The following is a 20,665-nucleotide window of genomic DNA, read 5'->3' as shown; positions in this document are numbered from 1 at the left end:
ATTGCAGTGAAACTAGATAAAACAAAACTATAAATTAAAATTTGAAATCCTCTCCTCAGTAAGTCTGTGGTTTGGGATTAGCTGGAAGGTTCCATCACAGTCTGTTCAGAAATTAATTTGGTTGTGTGAAATAAGGCGGGGGGCCCAGAAGTGTATGCGTTCAAGTCAGGGTGCTAATGCCAGGAGCCCTAGTATTGCCAGATGCTGGGGAAGAGCACCCAGGAGCAGACGAGCAGCATCACGCTGAGAGTGAGCACTGGTGTTGAAAATCCTTTGGACATGAGTTTGAGTTCTGCTTCCATTTTGTGTTGGCTTTGATGGATGTCTCAGGATTGCACCATTTATGGAAAGCAGTTGGTTTGTTCAAGACCGTGGTCCTGGGTCTATCAGGGGTTCTCAGCCCCCTCTGAGCATTCTCTTTCCATGGCTAGATTGGTTTTTAAAGATCTATCTATCTATCTATCTATCTAGATATATGATTATGATATATATATCATCTATCTATTTATCATCTATCAATTTCATAGGTATGGATGTTTTGTCAGTACGTTATGTATGTATTATGTATGTATGCATGTATGTAGGTAGGTAGAAATGTATGTGTGCAACATGTGTGCAGTAACTGTGGAAGACAGAAGAGGGCATCAGGACTCTAGAACCAGCATTACAGATAGTTGTGGTTCCTGGGAATATTATCCCTCTGCCAGAGCCAAAGTGCTCTTTAACCACTGAGCCATCTCTCCAGAAGCCCCCCTGCAGCCCCCCAAATCCAACAAGTTTGTAAATACTACTATGGCTAGACCTCTCTGCCCAGAGAGTCTGATTTGGTTGGTTTGAATGAAGTTGCTCTGTGTATAGTCAGGGTAAAGAACCACAAAGGTCACTTCTCAGACTTTCTCAGTTCTAAAATGCTAAAGTACTGTGAGACACCTACAGCCTTCCCATGGAAGAAAGTTTTAGGACACTGAAGCCCAAGAAACAGTAAAGCAATCCAATCAGAGTGTGTAATATCTCAAATGGTGCAGAAAATGCCCATGCCAGTTAATATTTTGCACCCAACATGATTTAGACCCGGGGCATAGATTGTACTCCAAGCCCATTGTAAACACAATGGACCATTTATTCACTGAACAGTAACCACTGTAATTACCTACAGGGCAAACATATGAGGTTGTTCGAGCAACAATTAATTGTGGACCTGGAACTAATGGGACACTAACGGGAAAGCATCAGCCAGAGCACAAATCAGAGATCACAGCAGAAAGCTGGCATTTCTCAACGTGTATTAGAGAAGTGTTTGGGGGACACAGTGGGCATACATAGCTTCTTAACAGGTGAGAGGAGGAGGCTTACCATGGTGTTCTGATTTTAACAGAAAAGTTGTATGTGCCACATTAGACGAGAGTGGACACAGCTGCCGTTCCTTGGGCTCCCGTGGGACCCGTGTGTCAGTGTGTCATTTGCAAGCAGCTGTACAGCCCTTGTTTGGATTGTAGGGAGCTCTTTGTGAATCCGGTAAAAGCCATGGATTCTTGTTTTGCTTTGTTTGTTTTGGTTTTTTTCAGAAAAAGTATGTGTACTGGAATACCCATTCAAATCTTTCCTGCAGTGTTCGGAAGAGTTCGTGGAGAGCGGGTTTCCTCTGTCCTCGTGGCATAGTCCAGCCTCTGTGCGTGTACCTCCCCACCCAGGGGCCTCACTGCTGCTGCTACCTGGCTTTCCAGTGTGGGCAGCCCTGAGTGAAGACGCTTCCATGTGTCTAGCTGGACTTTCACCCCATGTAGGTTCTTCCCTCTGGTCCTGAGTCTCCCTACAATTTTTTTAAATAGCCATGTAGTCTTTACCTTTATCAATAATGGGCCATCTTTGGACTGTCTTAGCTAGGGTTTCTATTGCTGTAAAGAGACACCACAGTCATGACAACTCTTACAAAGGAAAGCACTTCATTGGAGCTCGTTTAGAGGTTTGGTCCATGTCATCGTGGTGGGAAGCAAAGCGGCATCCAGGCAGACACGGTGCTGGAGAGGTAGCAGAGAGTTCTACATCTAAATCAGCAAGCAGCAGAAAGAGAGAGAAACACTGGGCCTGGATTGAGCTTTGAAAACCTCGAAGCCCACTCCAGTGACACACTTCATCCAACAAGGACAAACCTAACAGTGTAACAGCCTTATCTCCTAACAGTGCCATTACCTGGTGACTAAGCATTCAAATCTATGGGCCGATTGAGGCCATCCCTAGTCAAACCTCTACAGAGACCTTAGAAGTTGGTTTATCTAGGGGCTGTCTAACTCCACATAGAGACTGCTGGGTTCTTGCATGGTCAGCTCCAATGGGAAGGGGCGATTGGGGCTGCACAGTGGATGTAGGACATCCTGGGACCTTAGGGAGTTGCTGCGGGCCTGCTGATCCAAACCAGATAAAAGGACAGACCTGTACTCCCTGCACTGGATCCCTGGGGAGAGTTGGTAAAAGCAGCAATAAAGACTTTGCATCATGGCCCAATGGTCCTGGCTCTTGTCCCTTGGGGTGCTGGACCGGGCTCACATAGATCAGAGTTAGTGCTACTCCTCCAGGACATGGAGGCTCAGAGGAAGGTATCAGCACTGAGCATGCTGAGAAACAAAAGAAGGAAGGAAGGAAGGAAGGAAGGAAGGAAGGAAGGAAGGAAGGAAGGAAGGAAGGAAGAAGGAAGGAAAAGAACATCCATTGAAAAACTATTTAGGAGTAAGAGAGACCTTTCCAAATAGCACTCAAAATCTGAAAAAAGTAAATGGGAAAAAAAAGAATTTCAACCATAGCTCAAAAATCTTTTTGTTACAAAAAAATTTCGTACATTTGTGTATGTGCACATGCCTATGTGCAGGCATTTGTGTGTATTAGTGTGCACGTGTGTGTGTGTGTGTGTGTGTGTGTGTGTGTGTGTGCAGGCACATGTTTCTGGAGGGATAGGAGTTGATTCTCTTCTTCTACCATGTGAGTCCTAGAGCTCAAATTTTGTCAAGCTTGGTAGCCAGCACCTACTCACTAAGCCACCTCACGCCCTCCCCCACCCAATTTCCACATGGTAAAAGACAAAGCACAAACTCTTAACAAATGGAGAATCACAGACCTCTGTCATTTCCATGATATAGAAGATCACTTTTTATAGACAGACAAGGAAGGCTAAGAGTCAAATTGGAAGGGGGACAAAGGATAACAGCCATTTCCATCCAGAGAGGAATTACAAATTGCTCTCAGACCTTGGAGGAGATAAATGCAAATGAGAAGTGCAGCCGGCTGCTGCTTTCCCACCCTCTCGCTGCAAGGATCAAAAAGGTTGATGCTACCTTCTGTGGATGAGGCTGAGGGAAGGAGAGCGGAGATCAGAGGGAGCCCTAAAAAGTGGTGACATTTAAGCTGGACAGATAATTAAAATCCAATTTAACAACTTGCTGGCACTTAAAAGAAAACCTAGAAATAATAAAGGGAAGGATGGACAGATCTGACTATTGGGTGCAAATTAAAATACCATGTGTAAGGACAAACAACATGAGGCTTACAGCAGCCATGGTAGCCTGAGTTTGAAGGCTGTATGTTTTAAATGTCTCCTTTAGATTCAATTAAAAAGCACCAGAGTCCCACTCAGAAATGAAGGCATGCAAAAGCACTTCCTAAAATAGGACCCACTCCTTAGGAACCACCCTTGGAAAAAGGCTCAGCAGTATATGTAACCATGGATGTAACAGGATCCCACTTCTGTGATAGCTCGTTATAAAATTACAAAGAAAAATGGTGTATAGTCCCTGTTGACAAGAATTGGACCTTTAATTATCTCTGACTAGCAGATATGCAAAGTGGATAGAATCTTTTCCAGTTATTTAAATATGAGGATATTAAAGGTTTGCAGCCTTTATTTTTTTATTTTTTTATTTTTAGGCAGAATCTTATGTAGTCCAGGATGGTCTCAGAGTCATTCTGTAGCGGAGGATAACCTTGAACTTCTGATCCTGCACCTTCTTAGTGCTGGGATCGCAGGCATACTGCCATTCATGCTGAGGATGGAGCCCACAGCTTTTCATGGACGCTAAGCAGACATTCCACCAATTGTGCCACATATCCGGGTCTTTACCTGAAAACATTTACGTCACAGACGGTCTCACGGAAATAGCTTGAAATGTAGAGGGGGAGTGCTCTGCACTGAGACACCCACGTGACAATGACAACAAATGTGGCAAATGACATGGCAGATCAAACATTTTTAATGTCCCCAAGGTAAAGATGACTCAAAAAACTGCTGTGTTCATAGGCCAGACGGCGATGCCGATAATAAAATGCCACAGAGAATTTCAGACTGGAAGATTCCTTGCTTACAGGGGGTAATAGTTCATTTATGTGTAGGGAATGATGAGACAAAAAGTAGCCAAACAAACAAACAAACATCAAAACACTGTTCACAGAGAAAATTCTGGAATGAAACAGATCACAATATTAGTGTTTCCATTTCTTTGGGGAGGTGTACCTCACTGACCCCTTCTTCTTATCTTAGGTTTTTGTTTGTTTGTTTGTTTGTTTGTTTCCAACTTCTCTTTAAGACTGTTCTTGCAGAGGCCCAAAGTTCAGCTCCAAGTGCACATCTGCCTGTAACTCCTGCTTCAAGGCATCTGACGCCCTCTTCTGGCCTCCTCGGGCACCTGCACCCACATGCACATATACAATTCACATAATTAAACAAAACAACTTGTCCCAACAGAGAAATGCCTGCCAGTAAAGACTGGGTGCAAGGCCCCAATAAGAAGTGTCCTCTCTCATTTCCTCAGCTTTCCTTCGCTGCCACTACGCCTGTTCTTGCGGATAAGAAGAAGTACCCGTATTTCTTCCGGACTGTGCCCTCAGACAATGCGGTGAACCCGGCCATCCTGAAGCTGCTGAAGCACTTCCGCTGGCGGCGTGTGGGCACACTCACGCAGGACGTGCAGCGCTTCTCCGAGGTACGCGAGGCCCATGTTTTAAGTGGGGTTCACTATGGCATTTCCACACATCTGTGTCATTGTATCTAGCTCCAATAACCACCATGCCCCTCCCTCCCTTACCTTCTTCCTCTCTCAAACTGTTCCCTTAGTTTGTCTCACCCCATCCTGTCTTGTTCCCCCGACCTCCTTGTACCTCCCTTCCTCTGCTCCCTTTACTCCTAACTCTCCCGTCCGACTTTCCCACATCCCGTTTAGTGTGCTGTTCATCCATCTAGAACTCTTCTCAACATACACATTTAAGCCCAAATGGCTTCATATCTGCATAATCTTGCTTGTCATTTGTTCTGTGTGACCTTGCTTGAACTCCTGTTTATAGGGTGGTGCACACATGCAGATGTGTGCATGGAACCAGACCCCTGGGTTTGTGAGTTCTGAGCCTCACAACCTCCACCCAGGCCTACGTATGCACGTATTTTTCTAAAAGTGAAGTTGTGGGCTACGAAAATTGAGAGGAGCTGACTTCCAGCATGGCTGGTCCACTTTCAGGATGCTACAAGATTCCCATCTGTCACTTCCTCAGCAGCGTGCATGATGGTTTCCTTTTCTTTTTCTGTCATCTCCTCTGCCTCCTCTTCTCTTCCCACTTAGAGTCTCCTTCCGATCAAGTCTCAGGCAGGCTTTGAAACCCCAGAGAGGCATCCTGTGGGCCATGGGTCAGGGAGGGTTACACCAGAGAGTCCGGTGAGCAGGCAGGCCTCAACACGAGCTGTGTCCTGGGCTCTAGCAGGGCTTGAAAGGGGCAGGGCTGGGAGTCGCCAGCTTGGCTTCTGCACAGTTCCGCAGATCTCTTTCAGAGGGAGCCTGTGAGAACCCAGAAAGGCTCCCTCACTGCTCTGAGCTGGGGTTCTAACTCCCAGAAGGAAAATAAAGACAACAACCTCCCTCAACCCCATGCCTTCCTGTGTGTGTGTGTGTGTGTGTGTGTGTGTACTGGCACTGTGAAGTGTAAAGCCCTGCACAGAAAGGAATTGAATGGGTTCGGGAATGGGAGCATTTGGAGATGATCTGAGCCAGGCATGCATTTCCAGGCAAGAACCTCATCGAGAACCAAAGGGAACTTGACCTCCAGAAGGTACCAGTCACTGCCAACCCCCGAACAGGTGCTTGCTAGCAGCCTCCTTTATAGAGCAGTGACAGGGCTTGCAGGGAGTGTGAAGCCCCACAGTGATTTCTGCTCAAGTAGCATCTTGGCTGTGAGAGCCTAAGAAGTCCTTGGAGACACCTCCCCTAATCTCTTTATAGTGCAGAAGGGTTTGAAAGCAAGGCCCACAGAAGGGAAGGGGCAATGTGCAAGGTTTCTAAACAGCTCCAAAGTGATAAAAGGTGGCTCGGACCATGTCTGGCACCGGGGATGGGGCTCGGTGCTTGCCTGGCATGCGTGAGGCCCCAGATTCCACACTAGAACCTCAATAACCGGGTGATACACACCTGTCAACCCAGCACCAGGAAGGTGGAGGAGGCCACGAGCAGTTTAAAGCCGTCCTCTGCTGCACATCAGAATCAAGGCTCGCCTAGGATACACAGAAAAAAAGAGGAAAAGAATTTAAAGAGGGAAGAGAAAAAGGACTGAGTTACAAAGTCCTGAGCGCAAGTTCAGACATCATTTGTTGCACAGCCATAACTTCCTGGAGCCACGTGGGAACTGTTTCAGACCCCCAAGGTCTGAAACTCATGGAGTTGGGTCTAAAGCGGTGGTTCTCAAGCTTCCTAAGGCTGTGACCCTTCAACACAGTTCCTCATGTTGCGGTGACCTCAACCCATAAAATCATTTTTGTTGCTACTTCAAAGCTGTAATTTTGTTACTGTCATGAGTCATAATGTAAACATCTGTATTTTCTGATGGTCTTAGGTGACCCCTGTGAAAAAGGGCGGTTTGACCCCTCCACAAGGGGTGGCAAGCCACAGGTTGAGAGCAGCTGGTCTGAAGAGTGCCAAAGATCCGCCTGGCTGTCCCAGTGAGTGCTCTGGAGCTCTCTCCCCCAGCCAAGCTGCCTTCACTGCCCTCACTGGCTCTCTCCCTCCTAAGGAGTCTACCCTTCCGGGTGAGGTGCTGGTTCCCATGTTGCGGATGAGGAAACTTAGGCTGGCAGAGGGCAGATGGCTTTGCCTGGTGCTCCAGCTGCTGGTCGCTGTTTTTTCTATGATATTCTCCTCCCTAATGGCACTGTCCTCCCTGGAATCAGGTGCTGTCCGTTTGGTGCCATATCACCGTCTCCACACAGCTGTGTCAGAATTGTCTGCCGGGGTCTCAGCATCTCAGTGGGAAGGCTCCTTTCCAGAGCACAGGACATTGCTGTAAAGGGCCCTTTTTGATTAAAGCTCTCAGCCCAGCTGACTCCTCTCTGCCTGAGAACCTTGGCATCCTCGCCAGGTGTCTGGGCTGTACCACTGGATTACAGCCACTGGACCCCAGCCAGGGGCTAACAGCTTCTCTGGAGTGCAGAGGAAACTGGATTCCTTTTACAGAACCGGTCAATTGGTAGTGTCAAGCACTTCTGTTCGGGATAGGTGCACTGGGGGGGACCAAAAGGGAAAGCCAGCATGAGGTTGGAGAGAGGAGCTTAATTCCAGAGTTCATCATTGTGGCACTGGCACTGTGGACCAGGCAAAGGCTGGAGGCCACTCCAGGCCTGGCACTAACTGCTCCTGCAAATCCATAGTTCCAATCATGTGACAATACACTTGGGGAAATCTGAACAAACACCTACTTACCCCAGATAGGAAACCAATGACAATGTGCGGATACCATCAAAAGCCCAACTGGTGAGCCAAAGAGTGTATTTGGGTTACTTATAAGGTTACAGGTAAGGGATTACCTACAGGAGCAAAAATACTCAAAGGCAGCGGCAATCACCAAAGCCCACCACCAAAGCATGGTAACAGCCTGAAAACTCACTTCAGCTTAACTGGTCAGAATGTCTTTTCCAGGTAGCTCAGTTGGCCTGAGCCTCTTCTAGGCAGGTCCTTACTTCTTATATGAGCCTGGAGATGGCAGGGGGCCCAGTTAGTTTGCTCAGTTTTAGGAACTTCCTGAAGCCTTTAAGTTGTTTGCTTTCTGATCTTAAAGAAATTCTAGGCAGGATGAAATGTTCCACCTCCCCTTAGGATATCCTGTATCTTAAGATTTCCTCTAAGGTGGAATGTTTAATCTTAGAGGAAGTAGCTTCACAATAGTCCCCATGAGTCAAGGCTGGTGCCCAGTGGCCCTCAGGCAGCTCTGGATCTGGCTCAGACGAGTGAATCTCTAGGCCCAGCTTTGTAGGCTGTAAGCCCTCAGACAGTGTCCTTCGGAGCTCACTCATGTGTGTCAGGCTTAGGAAGGCAGCTGAGTCAACAAAGGATTTGAGGCTAGAAAGTCTAAGTGTGCTGGAGCCATGCCCTCCCCAAACCGGAAAAGGAACGACTCAGTGCCAAGCAGACTCATCCGTAAGCCCGGCTTTGCAGGTGGTGCTGCGGCTCCAGATGCTCTTACCGACTCACAGAGGCCAGTTTTCCCTGTGTAAGGGCAGATGTCGCTCTGGGAGACAAAGGTATAGACAGCATGATGAAACTGAAAGAGCCCGATACAGGTGTGCTTGTCCAGCGGCCATTCACTGCCCTAGGTATTCAGGAATCGAGCTCTGGGAGTACATGTCTGTTCACACACACACAAAAAAAATGACAATGTGGCCACACTGTGTGCTAGACCAGGGGCTCATGGACATGGTCCTGGGGTTGTCAGCTGTCAGGTTCCCTGAACGGCTTCTTACTTCTTGCGGCTCATGAGGATTCTCTCTCTCTCTGCACGTGTGTTCATGTATATGTATGCACACTTGTATGCAATGGAAGCCAGAGGTCAATGTCAGCTGCCTCGCTCTAGCACTCTCCACCTTGTTTTTTGAGGCAGGGTCTCTTACTAAACCCGAGGCTTACGGCTTCAGCTGGTTGGCTGGCAGCAAGCCCCAGGATCCACTTGTCTCCATCTCCCTACAGAGGGATTCAGGGGCATGCCACAGCACCTGATGTTCTGCATGGGCGCTGGGGACCTGAACTCGGGTCCTCAAGCATGCACAGAAAGTATTATACTGACTAAGCCATCTGCCCTCTGCTGCTTTGTTCGGTTAGTTTGGTTGGTTGTTGGATGCAGGCTCCCACCGTGTAGCAGTGGCCTTTGCTTCACTGCCCTCTAGCCTCCAAATGCTGGGATTAGAGGCGCACGTTTTTTTTAAAAGTCCAACCTAACATTTAGATTCCCTAAATCGGATTTTCCTCGGGGGATGTAAGGGTCCAGCAAGCCAGCCCCGCTGGCATTGCTAGTGTCTGTGTCAGTTACCTTAGCAAACTGGCACATTCTGGCCCCTCAGCTCCACACTCTCGCTTGTGCGGCTGTATGTAGTTAGCCCCACCCCCAAGCCTCTTGTGACTGCTAACCCATCGTCCCCACAGGACAAAAATGACCAGCAAAGCCACCTCAAACAAGTCAGTCACTCTCTCTCTCTCTCTGAATCTGCCTCCCTCTGTGAGGAAACTGAGCTGGGGCAGGTGAGTGGGAAGGGCCTCTGGCCCAGGGAATTTACCTGGGTGAAGGAGTGTCCATGGACCCTGCTGCTGCTGCTGCTGGGGGCAGGGCCATGAGACTTAGCCTTCATGTGCCTACTTCGTTTGGTTTGGTTTTTGAAGGTTTTCATTGCTTTGTGCCAGTTTCAAGTTCCCAGGAAAATAAAAAGAACCCTACGAAGACGTCCTCTCTGTCTCCCCAAGGCTCTTGCACAGCGCCCACCGCTGTCCACAGCCCCCTCCACAGAGTGATGCTACCACACCTGAGGATCTTACCCAAAGCCCAGAGACTCTGTTAGGGGTAAAGCCAGCGGTGCCATTCTGTGTTAAGGCAAACCTGCATCAGCATCCATCTTTGGCTCTAAAAATCACATGGGCCCTATTTTTCCTGGCAGCACTGGGCACTGAACCCAGGGCCTTGCTCGTGCTAAGCAAGCACACTTTATTTTCACTGCCTCCAGATATTATGCCACTGTGCTCGCATGCATTCAGCCCTCCCATGTCTTCTCTTGGCTTGGTAACCACTTTCTATTTAGTACTAATATCCCATTGTCTGGGTACACCACAGTTTACCCACTCATTACTGAAGGACATCTTGGTTGCTTCCAAGTTTGGGCTATTAGGAGTAACTCAGCCATGAACACTCATATGTAGATTTTTGTGTGGGCATAATGTTTTCAGCGCCGTTGAGTAAAGACCAAAGAGCTGACCGCTGGATCACACGGTAAGATTGTGTTTAGTTTCGTGGAAAACTGCCTTCCAGTGTGACTGTGACACTGCCTCCCTACAGGGGACGAGTAGCATTGCCCTAACTACACACCTTCACTGGGCTCTGGTGGTGCCAGTGCTCTGGGTTGCCATTCCAAGACGTGCACAGTGCCATCTCACCATCAAGGGTGACCTTTCCATACCACAGATCTTCTTCAAGAGGCAGGACCCACTGTGGCCCTTGATCTGCCCGTGAGAAGAATGCGGCCATCTGTGGAGATTCCTCTTCAAAGCCCCTGCCCTTTGGGGCCCTCCTGAGCTCTTTGGAACCCTCCCCAGAGCCGAGTGGCCATCTGCTCCACCACAGGGGTGGCCAGCCCCTCTGAGGTGCAACTTGATCTTTTGTGGAGCATCCTGGAACAAAGCCTACAGCAGAGGACAGAGGGACCCCATGCATGGAAGCCACAGGCCACCTTTGTGAGAATTTCAACCCCTTCCTTCTTTTTAAACAGGAACTGGACCCATAGCATAGGTAGCATAGCTCAAAACCCCCTCAAAGCACCCTTTTGGGAGCCCCCTGCCCAAAAGAAGCACCCCTCCCCCCCCCCGCCTGCCCACACTCCCTCTCCTGTGCTCAGTCTCTGAATCATTTTTCCCTGCATGGGCCCTTAGCATGATGTGGAATAAGATACTACCCGCCCACTTCATCACTTCCTCATCCCTGGCCTCTCCATCTCTGTGGCCCATCTCTGTGTGTGCTCCCTGGCTTGTGTAGGTTCAACTCCCATCAGGGATTTCTGCTCAGTAAGTCAGATTTAGAGTAGCTGACACTTCCTTCTGGTGCCTGCATTAGGAATGGTGAGGTGAGGGTGGGCGATCGAGAAGAATGCCAGCACCACCCAGGGCCATTGGGAAGATGGGAGGAGCCAGTAGCTAAGATTCCCAGGGAACTCAACCAACGGGTGCTGTCAGTGTTGATGGTTTTGGGGAATATGGCATTGTTTGCTGATGGGCGCCCTTCTAGACATCTCCGTGAAAATTCCGAGCCAGCCACTGGAGTCAGCAGCAACCAGTTTGCCATGCGGTGCTTCTGGTTGTGTTGGTACTGAGCACTGAGAAAGTACACAGTCCATGTCTGAGTGGCTGACACTTGAATCCTCTCCCTTGGGGATGGTGCTGTCCTATGCCCCACTGCAAGGATTCCTCAGGTGTGGTACCAGGATCAAAAGCATCAGTAGCCTTGCTGGGCTTCCCACGAGAATCACTGGGTCAGACACAAGGCCCAGTGACAGATCTGAGCGAGTGCCGCTACGCTGGAGAAGTACCACTGAGAACCTCTGATCTCTGTCCATAGTCCCCACCCCTTACTGGCTTGCTATTCCATCAGCAGTAGTTGCCTGTACATTAGGAGACAGGAAAGGGCGTGGAACGTGTTAGAGTCTAGTCCTGATGGACCTAGTGCCCCGCCTTGGCCGCAGCACGCATCTACCCTATGGCTTCAACTCTGGCTCTAGGGCAACAAGTCCTGTGAGACAGCTGCCAGGGGATCAGCTCGATAGCCTGCCCACCCTGAGGTGACTGCATGCCAGGGGACAGAGGCTCGCTGTTCTCCGGAGCGTGGTCTGCATCCAGGCTGTGACTTTTGCAGCCTCACAGCGCTGCATTCACATTTCATATAGTAAAGCCATGAAACCACTGTCAAATTGGGGCCTGCATTCCTAGGTGTGGCTTAAGGTGGGACCTAAGAAGCGAGGCGGGTGGAAGAGGATGGAAAATCCTCCTGGGGACGTGCACACCTGGTGAAATGGTGATGACAGTTTGGGACAGGGTCTGTCAGTGGCTTTTCCTTGGAGCCTAATTTAGGGGTAGGAGGTGTCCAGTGGGAGGGACCCCGGGTCTTCATGCTCTACTATGACCCCGTTGGGCAGACACCAGGCTTCACGTGGAATTTGCTCCTTCTTGTAAGTGTTCTCCATGGATATGATCCCCCAGGGGAGTCTATGTGACACCCTTCCCCACACGCTGCGCCACCAAGCCCAGGGAGAGCTGTTCTTCCTCACAGTGACCAGGACTCAGTGCCTGTCACTTTGGTGGCAGTGTGTACCACCCTGGGGCTTCTGGGGAGGAGTCAAAGGTCCGTGCTGGGTGCCTTGGCCTGCCTTAGAGCACCTGTCCTGACACAGCTGGTGTGCGGCTATCCTCCTTTCTCCCCAGGACGGGAGGATGCGGCTGACAACCGTGGTGAGGAAAGCCCTTGGGCTGGCAGATGGTCCTCCCTAACACTCCTCCAGGACCTCAGGGCTGTCTGCTCCAAACTGGAAAAAAAAGGGCCATTTAGTCTCTGCTCACAGGGCTGTGGTAGCTCTGTGGGGGTCCATTCAGCAAAGGGCCACAGGGGTGTGTGAGGGAGAGATTGTGCCTTCTTTGAGATAGTCTCTGGGCCATCCTTACTGCCCTCCAACTTCTTGGGACTTTTCCTGTGCCACCTGAACCCCAGCTAAGTTCCCAGGATGCAACTTTGGCCCTGGGAAGCAGCCACTGTGTCAAGTCCTGTGAAGAAGAGAGATGCCCTGCCTTGTCACTGGCGGCTACTTTCAGAGTGCCTACTGTATGCAGGCAATTCCATTCTGTCACCCAGAATGGTGACATGTTTTAGAGAGGACTTACCGAGGGAGAGATGTGTGCCCTCGCCAGGGTGTGACAGGCAAGACTTAGCAGGTATTTATGGGATCTCCAGGCTGTGCCTGCCCCTTTGCAGAGAAGAGCCTGGGGGCCTTTGCCAAGCATCCTGGACTCCCACTTCACCCCAGAAGCAAGCTCATCTGTGAGCTGAGCAGCCCATCTCTTAGGAACCTTCTCCTGGATCCCTGGAACCCTTGCTGTGGCATTCTTCATGCCAGTTTCTTATTCCCCAGTTCCCAAATCTTGGGGGCCAGCACTCCCCAGCACACCTGCTCACACCATGTTTCCAGGACGCCTCATTTCAGACAGGCCTCTGGGCTGACAGGGAGCATGTGTGTAGGTTCTCCACAGCTATTCTGGTACATTCTGTGAGTTCTACCCCAAGGCCCATCTGCCAGGCTTCGGGAGCACCAGGGCCTGTGAGAAAGGAATCGGTGCGGATGTTGTAGAAAACCTTCAGGAAATAGTGAATAGTTTTTTGGGAGAACAAGCTGTGAGGAAGCCAAGTTTCCTGTCAGCTCTAGGGAACTATAGAAGGTTTTTAGAAGACAGTGGGAAAGTCACAGTCCTGAGGCCCGACTGGGACAAACAGACCTGAAGCCAGGAAACCAACCAGGAGTCGCTGCAGTCATGAAGAAGAAGTTATATGGCTGTCATTACTCTTCACTTGCGAAAAGTGTCTTTTTTTTTCTTTTAAAATATTAATAATTATTGTTTTCTAGATGTCATATTGATAAAATTCTTAAGGCAGAGCAACAACAGAGAGAAAACAGGAAAACTGAAATCAGCCATGACCTAATATGTTAGTCCATTTTTCTATTGCTACTGTAAAACACCAGTGGCTAAGTGCATTGTAAAGAAAAAACGTTCATCTAACTAACCAGTCTGGATGTTCAGTGCCATGGCACTGGTATCAGCTGGACTCTAGTGAAAGCATCACTGTGGACTTGAGGGTATGAAGGAGGAATGGCACGCCTAGCGAACCCTCTCTTGAGAACTGCATCGCTTCCTTCTGAAAGAAACCCCTTTGGCCACCTAATTACCTCCAACCAAGGTCTGATCACCTCCCACCACAGGCACACAGAGGACCAAGTCTCCCACACAGGAACCTCAAGGGAGCAAAGCCCAGAAACCGTCATTAGCATCGGGCTCAGGCTGATGCTAATAGAGTAGTTTTCCTGCCGCGTGTAAAGAGGCTCGTGACATGAACAATGTACTCTTCCTGTGTACCCAGTCTGGAGGGCACATCCCCCCAGGTCAGCAAGTGTCCCCCACAGCCTGGACCCGGCACTGGGAAAGCACCCGGGTGACTCCTAGCTGCCTGGCCCTCTGGGGTGTGTTTCAGCTCTATTTTCCTGCTCTCATCCACTCGACCATCTGTCCCTTCCTCTCCATAGTCCAGAAACTCTGCAACTATTCTGTCTGCTGATGGCTTTCCAGAGCTATTAGAATGTTGTTGTTGTTTTTTCCTTCAGAACTTTTGTTTGTCGTTTCAAGGTATGTTGGAACGAGGAAAGGGGCAGGTCCGTGCTTCATCCAGTCTCTGTTCAAAAGCCCCTGCTGCTGTGCACGCTATCAGTTACTGAAGCGAGGCCCCGGTACAGAACTCGGAGGTAACTGCCAGCTTTCGCTGATTACACACACAGATACAATGGACTCGTGTTGGAACTTCTGTCTGCGCATCTCTGATTCTTTCCCAAGGATGGTTCCTAGAAATAGCACTCGTGCATTTTGAACCTTTTGTGTGTGTTGCCAAATTGTCCTCTGAAAAGATCACACCAGTGAGTTCCAGCACCGCGTGGCATATTCTCTCATCCTTGGCAAACGGCTGCTTTAATTTGCATTTCTTTGATTACTATTGAGATTGAATCTCTTTCCTAAGGATCCTCTTGTTTCTAATTTTCCTTTTGTGAGTTTGGAAGCTCGTGTGATCGGCAGGTTTGTGAGCCTGCTTGAGACGGGGCTACTGGCCCTTTCCCATGTTTGTGGTAGGTATCCGCTCGAGTTTCGTGTTTCCTTGAACCTTGGCTTTGATGTTACTTGACATGTGGAGAGTTTTGATATTTTGTACAGTTGGGTTTATCCGAGCTGTGTTTCGCAACCTTAATGCTGTGCTCAGGGCACCCCTCCGTCACAGGGGCTCTTAGAACTACGCCTGTTCTCTTCTGGTGCTTCTGCTGCTGCACTTCAGCTTATCTAGAACTTCAGGAAAGAAAGTCTGAAGCATCAACTCTTTCTCCTGCTCCCAGACACCCAATTATCCATTCGGCATTTAATGACTATATCTTTTCCAGGCTCATTTAAAATGCCTACGCTAAAGCTGACCTTTAGAAAATAACATACATTTCTACATGCTTTTGACCAGTTTTTTTTTTTTGTTTTTTTTTTCAGGATATAAATGTAGTGCAAGCCACAGATGTGATTTTAAACTTTCTTATGGCTATGTTTTAAAGTGTTAGAAAATAAATGGGCAAAATCAACTTTAATAATGCATTTCCTTTGCTGCAATATGTCCAAAATATTATCATTTCAGCACGAGTCACTAACTGACCTTGATGAGTGCCAGGGACCTAGCAGCCCCTAGTGAGGCTGTACTGGCTCCATCTCTTCCCAATTTACACTTGTCTGGCTGCTCTAACCACCGACGAGGACCCGGCCCCTTGTGTTTTAAGGGGCTCAGTTATAGCATAGCTAATGCACCATCCTCTCTTCTCTGCTCACACACTTTGTTTTCCCCAAGTTAACTGTGGTAAGACTTCCAGAATGTTCTTGGTTGGGTACTCTTGCCTGAATTCTGGCCACTGTCTCATTGCTCCGCTGCAGACGCGACATCTCTAGCCCGTGGTGCAGTCATGGACATGGAGTTCTTAGCCCATTCGGTTCCTGGTAAAGTAGCCTCATTTTCCATATATAGGTCCTTTCCCTCTGCTCTTGGTGTTATTTCTGTGTGTCCTGCATTAAGGATTGCTTTGGGATATGGGATCTACTCTCCAGGATATTTTTAAAGCAGTTATTGCTGGTGTAGAGGGAAGCTATTGATCTCCACACATATACCTCTTAGGACTGGCTGTATTGAAGGCACTGCTTCTGGAAGATTCTCCTCTCTCCATTCCCTTGAGTCTTCTAGGCAGTCATCAACAACACCCACATGAAGAATGAAGCTGCTTTTGGTTCCCTGCATCGTCTTTATCTTCCTGGTTTCTCCCCGCGTCGTCCTGCACAGTTGTTCAGGGCCGAGTGACGGGTTCCTAACTGACTTCAGAGGGGTTTCTAACTCTGGCTGTAACTCCCTAGGGGCTGTCGTTTAATTTTCCCACATCTCTGAAAGCGGGGGCATGCTCAGATAACCTCAGGGGTTGTGAGTATTAAAATAGCTAACCCGCATATGCACTCAAGGCGTAGAGCAGCGCTCAGGGGCCGCCCACTGTCGTTCATTCTTGCCGTTCATCTTGTGCTCACTAGGCTTAGGAGTGATATCTTCAGGTACTACCAAGCAGGCTGTCTCGTGCTTACCTTCAGAGAGAATGTGGTTGGTGAGCTGTGTCACGTATATGCCTCTCAAGTATTCCTCGTGTTGAGCAACGTTCTGCTCCCATTCACTCCAGACAGACATGTAGATCTTCAGTCTACGAAACGGTGGCTGCTTAGACTCTAGGTCGCCAGGAGGCCTCACGGTCAGGATGTCATGGGGAAGAGAGTTCCAGGCAGACCAGCTGGTCAGAGGTGCTGGCGTGGAGGGCTTTGGTAGGAAAAGAAAGGCCGTCAGAGGCCATGTGGCTGGATCTAACTGAGGAAGGAAGGGTAGGGACTGGTTGGGGTCCTGGGATTTGTAGACCTCTAAGAAGTTGACTGATGCTTTGAGTCATCAGAAACTCTCCTAGAGAACAGTCTGGTTTTGAATTTGCCTTGAAAAAGCAAATCAAAGATGGAAAACTACCCTAAAGTATCCAGTTAAATCTTCCATAGCAAATGCAAGGGATACAACCATTGTCCCAACCTCATCTAGAGCACGTCTTCGACCCAAAAGAAAGTTCATATCCGTGTCCATTAGCCTTCATTCCTTCATCTCAGCCCCCAAGAACAGCTAATCTTTTGCCTCCATGGATTTGCATCCGATAGACTCGCACATAATTGGAATCATAAAATACAGGGCTCATTGGGTCCGGCTTATTTCACTTAGCGTAATGTTCTCAAGATTCACCTATATAGCAACACGTGTCACCCCTTGGCCCCTTTTATGGCCAAATAATATTCCATTATGAGGCTGTAACACAGTCTTGATCCACTCCTCAGGGGATGTCCGTTCTGCTTGTTCCTGCCTTGCTCTGCCTTGAATACTGTGCTGTAGATGCCCGTGTGTGCTTGTGTCTGTGTGTACATGTGCACCCATCCAAGGGCAGGACCCGCTGGGCCATATGGGACCTCTGTGTTTACACAAACATTTGGAGGAATGTCTCATCCACTCTCTGGTTTGCACCAGCGGCCAAACCATCTTCACATTCCCACCAGCCATGTGTGAGGGCTCCAACTTCTCTGTGTCCTTGCCAGAACTTGTCCTTTTCCTTTTAAAAAATTATAGCCACCCAGCGGATGCCAAGCGGTGCCTCGTTGTGGGTTTGATGGCCGTTCCTCTCTCATCTGTAAAGATGTTGAGCATCCTTGCATGTGTTTCTTGGTTTTTTGGGTTTTTTTTTAATATCCTCTTTCAAGATATTCTTATTTGGGCCTTTTATTTAATTTTTAATTGGATCTTTTGTCTCTTTTGACATTGGGTTGTATGAATTCTTCATATATCCCATATCCATTATCAGGAACATGCTTCCTGACTCAAAGATTAGAATGGAGACAGCCTGTTAAATTTATAGACTGAAACATAAGAATTAGATATAGCAGATTGAGAGTGTGTTTAAACATACCTAGCCTGGCGAGCACTGTAGCTTAGCCTGTGAGCTGTCCTACCTGTACCCCAACACTCACATTAGTTTACAAGTGGACAAAATGGTCCAGACAAAGGATAATTTAAAATAAAAAGTCAGGCTGGAGGTGTAGCTCAGTGGGTAGGGTGCCTGCCTAGCATGCATGAAGACCCAGCTTCAGGCCCCAGCACTGCATAAAACTAAGCATAGCCAGACATGTCTCACACTCCTTTAATCCCAGCAATCGGGAGGTAGAGGTGGGTGGATCTCTGTGAGTTCAAGGCCAGCCTGGTCTACATTGTGAGTTCCAGGACAGCCAGGGCTATGTAAAGAAACTGTCTCAAAAACAAAAACAAAACAGAACAAAAGCCCAACACCTGAGCACGGTAGTGTATGCCTGTAATTTTCGCACAGCAGAGATGCAGACAGGAGGATCGGAAGTTCAAGGTCATCTTTGTCTATATAGAAAGTCCTGGGCTATGTTAAGCCCTGCATCAAAATCAATCAATTAATCAATTAGAAACAAAGTATTGGGTATTTAATGCAATTTATTGAATTATATAACCAAGGAGCAGTGGTAACATAGGTCTCTGTGGAGAATGGCTTTTCATGCTTAGGCGTGTGTGGCTGAGCGGAACCATGGCTCAGTGCTGCCCAGAGCCAGGGAGAATGCCATCCCACATATCACTAACCCAGGAGGAACATATCAAAATTAAAAATCTGAAATATCCTTTCTTTTGAATGTGTATCACCTTCGCACCATTGTAAATTCCAACACCCAGAAGTGGCCGGTCACAGGCTGAGGACTGTCCTGGTAGGATCTGAAGTGTTACCTTGCATGCTTGGGATGCTTTTCACTTCATGAGGCCTTTTGTGAAAACGCTTCTCATTTTGACGAACTCAAAGTTGTCTTGGTTTGCTTTAGTCCCCGGATTTAAGGAGCACTGTCTGACATAAGGTCATTAAATTTCCTTTTAAGAGTTTTGTGGTTTTAGTTTTAGTTCCTACACTTAGGCCTTTGGTCACAGCCTCCTCTGAAATGAGCAGTGACTCCAGGGGCTGACCCGACACAGAGCTGGAAAGCCACCTTCTGCCACCCCACTTCCTGCTGCCTCTTGGTGGCGCTAGTGGCACAGTTCTGCCTCTTTACAGCTCTGACCCAGGTTCCCTGGGCACACTTCTGCACCTCAGCTCCTCCTGTGAATCTGAAATCTTTCTTGGCCTCTTCCCCTTCTCCTCTTGTCCTCCCCTCCCCCTCTCCTCCCCTTCTTTTCTGCCCTCCCCCTCTTCTTATCCACTTCCTTAAGAACAAGAAAGCTTCTACACAAAGGCTCCTTCCATTTCCCCACCCCAGACTCTGCATCTTCTTTATAAGACAACCATCCTGATTGGTGAAAGGAAATCAGGGGGAGGGGGCAAAAGTTAAATTTTTGGTGAATCATCACAGTTGTCTTGTCTTGCAAAGAAAAGGGCAAATCCCAGAACCTTACTGGGCCTTGTTTCTATTCTGCCATTTTCTGGTTTATTTTCTTTTGCTTTTCTCCTTAGTAACATTTTCTCTGTTTTGTCATCCTTTTTCTAATTGGATTTGCACACTTGCTCTTTGCTCTTATCTTGGTTGCTATGAAATGCATTTACAGAGATAAGTTTGTATTTGATCATGGTTTTACCCGATACTATTCTTTTAGATAAATGCTGTTTCCATGCCATTATGATGAAGTGTTCTGTACTTTTGTTTAAAATATTCCAGCTTCTATTTGTCTAATTTCAAATGTAGAAATGCAGGAATGACTACAGCAAGCTCTGCCACCATTGACCCCTGCCCTCATCACCTCTGATTTGCAAGGTTTCTTCAATTTTACTTTTTACACTGTAGATATACCTTGTCAACTGTTATCTGACATATTGATTTTCTTTTGAAACTACATGGCAATCCTCACTTAACTGACTAGCGCCTACTGATATGTCTTTGAATTGCTCCATCTCTCGAGAACAGGTGCATATTTTATTAGAAATTTATTATTTTCTGAGAATTTTATAATTCATGCAGTGTATTTTTTTGATCATCCCAGCCCCTGTTCTTCCCCCTAATGCCTCCCAGGTCTATCCTACCCCCTCACAGCTTTATGTTCTCTTTCCGTTGTTGGTTTTTAAAACGATCCATTGGGTACAATTCGTGCTGCCCGTGCGATCATCATTGTGGGGCCACGCACTGGAGAAAAAGCGCACAAATATCAGATATGCAGCCGAGATGGGAAAACAAGCCAGAAAGTGCTGGAATAAAGGCAGAGCCAATAACAGTCCAAGATTTTCTACCAGAGGCCACACCCTTAAATCGGGCTCTCCCTGGCCCAGGAGCCATTAACTGCCAATAGCTCTGCAGTTCGGGGTGAAGCCCTCCCTTCCCCTGGGATGCTGACAGGCTGGATCTTGTGCTGGTCTTATGCAGGCAGCCACAGCCGCCGTGAGGTCACAGGTGCAGTGGCCCTGACAAGCCCAAAGACACTGTTTTAGTCTGGTCCTCCCTGACCTCTGGCTCTTACAGTCTTGCTGCCCCTCTCTTTCTCAGTGAGAGAGAGCAGTGGTGTAGGTGTCTCGCTTGTATCTGCATATGCACGAGTGAACCTCCAAGGCAAGGCTGTCATGATGGTCACGTGACTTTTCTGTCACTCTGTCTAGCTCCTCTCTGTTGTCTCCTTTGCATGACAAGCTATCCACCTGTCTTCTTCAAACCTCTCCCGACCTTGCATCAAGGTTTAATGGACATGATTTGGTTGTTTTGCTGGGAACAGCCCTGCCCCATGTTAGCTACTC

General features: G+C 48.2%; 1 protein-coding gene across 1 annotated transcript in view; it reads left to right on the top strand.

Moving 5' to 3' along the window:
• Positions 1–20,665, top strand: part of Gabbr2 (gamma-aminobutyric acid type B receptor subunit 2) — a 325,955-nt gene that overhangs the window by 140,801 nt on the left and 164,489 nt on the right. Inside the window, exon 3 of the mRNA XM_060379878.1 lies at positions 4,797–4,967. Within this exon, the coding sequence (XP_060235861.1) occupies positions 4,797–4,967 (171 nt within the window). The remainder of the gene's footprint in view (positions 1–4,796; positions 4,968–20,665) is intronic.

The sequence above is a fragment of the Meriones unguiculatus genome, chromosome 3, assembly GCF_030254825.1.
Source record: "Meriones unguiculatus strain TT.TT164.6M chromosome 3, Bangor_MerUng_6.1, whole genome shotgun sequence".
Taxonomy (NCBI): Eukaryota; Metazoa; Chordata; class Mammalia; order Rodentia; family Muridae; genus Meriones; species Meriones unguiculatus.
The sequence above is the reverse complement of the archived record's forward strand: the minus strand, read 5'-3'. Positions and strand labels throughout refer to the sequence as shown.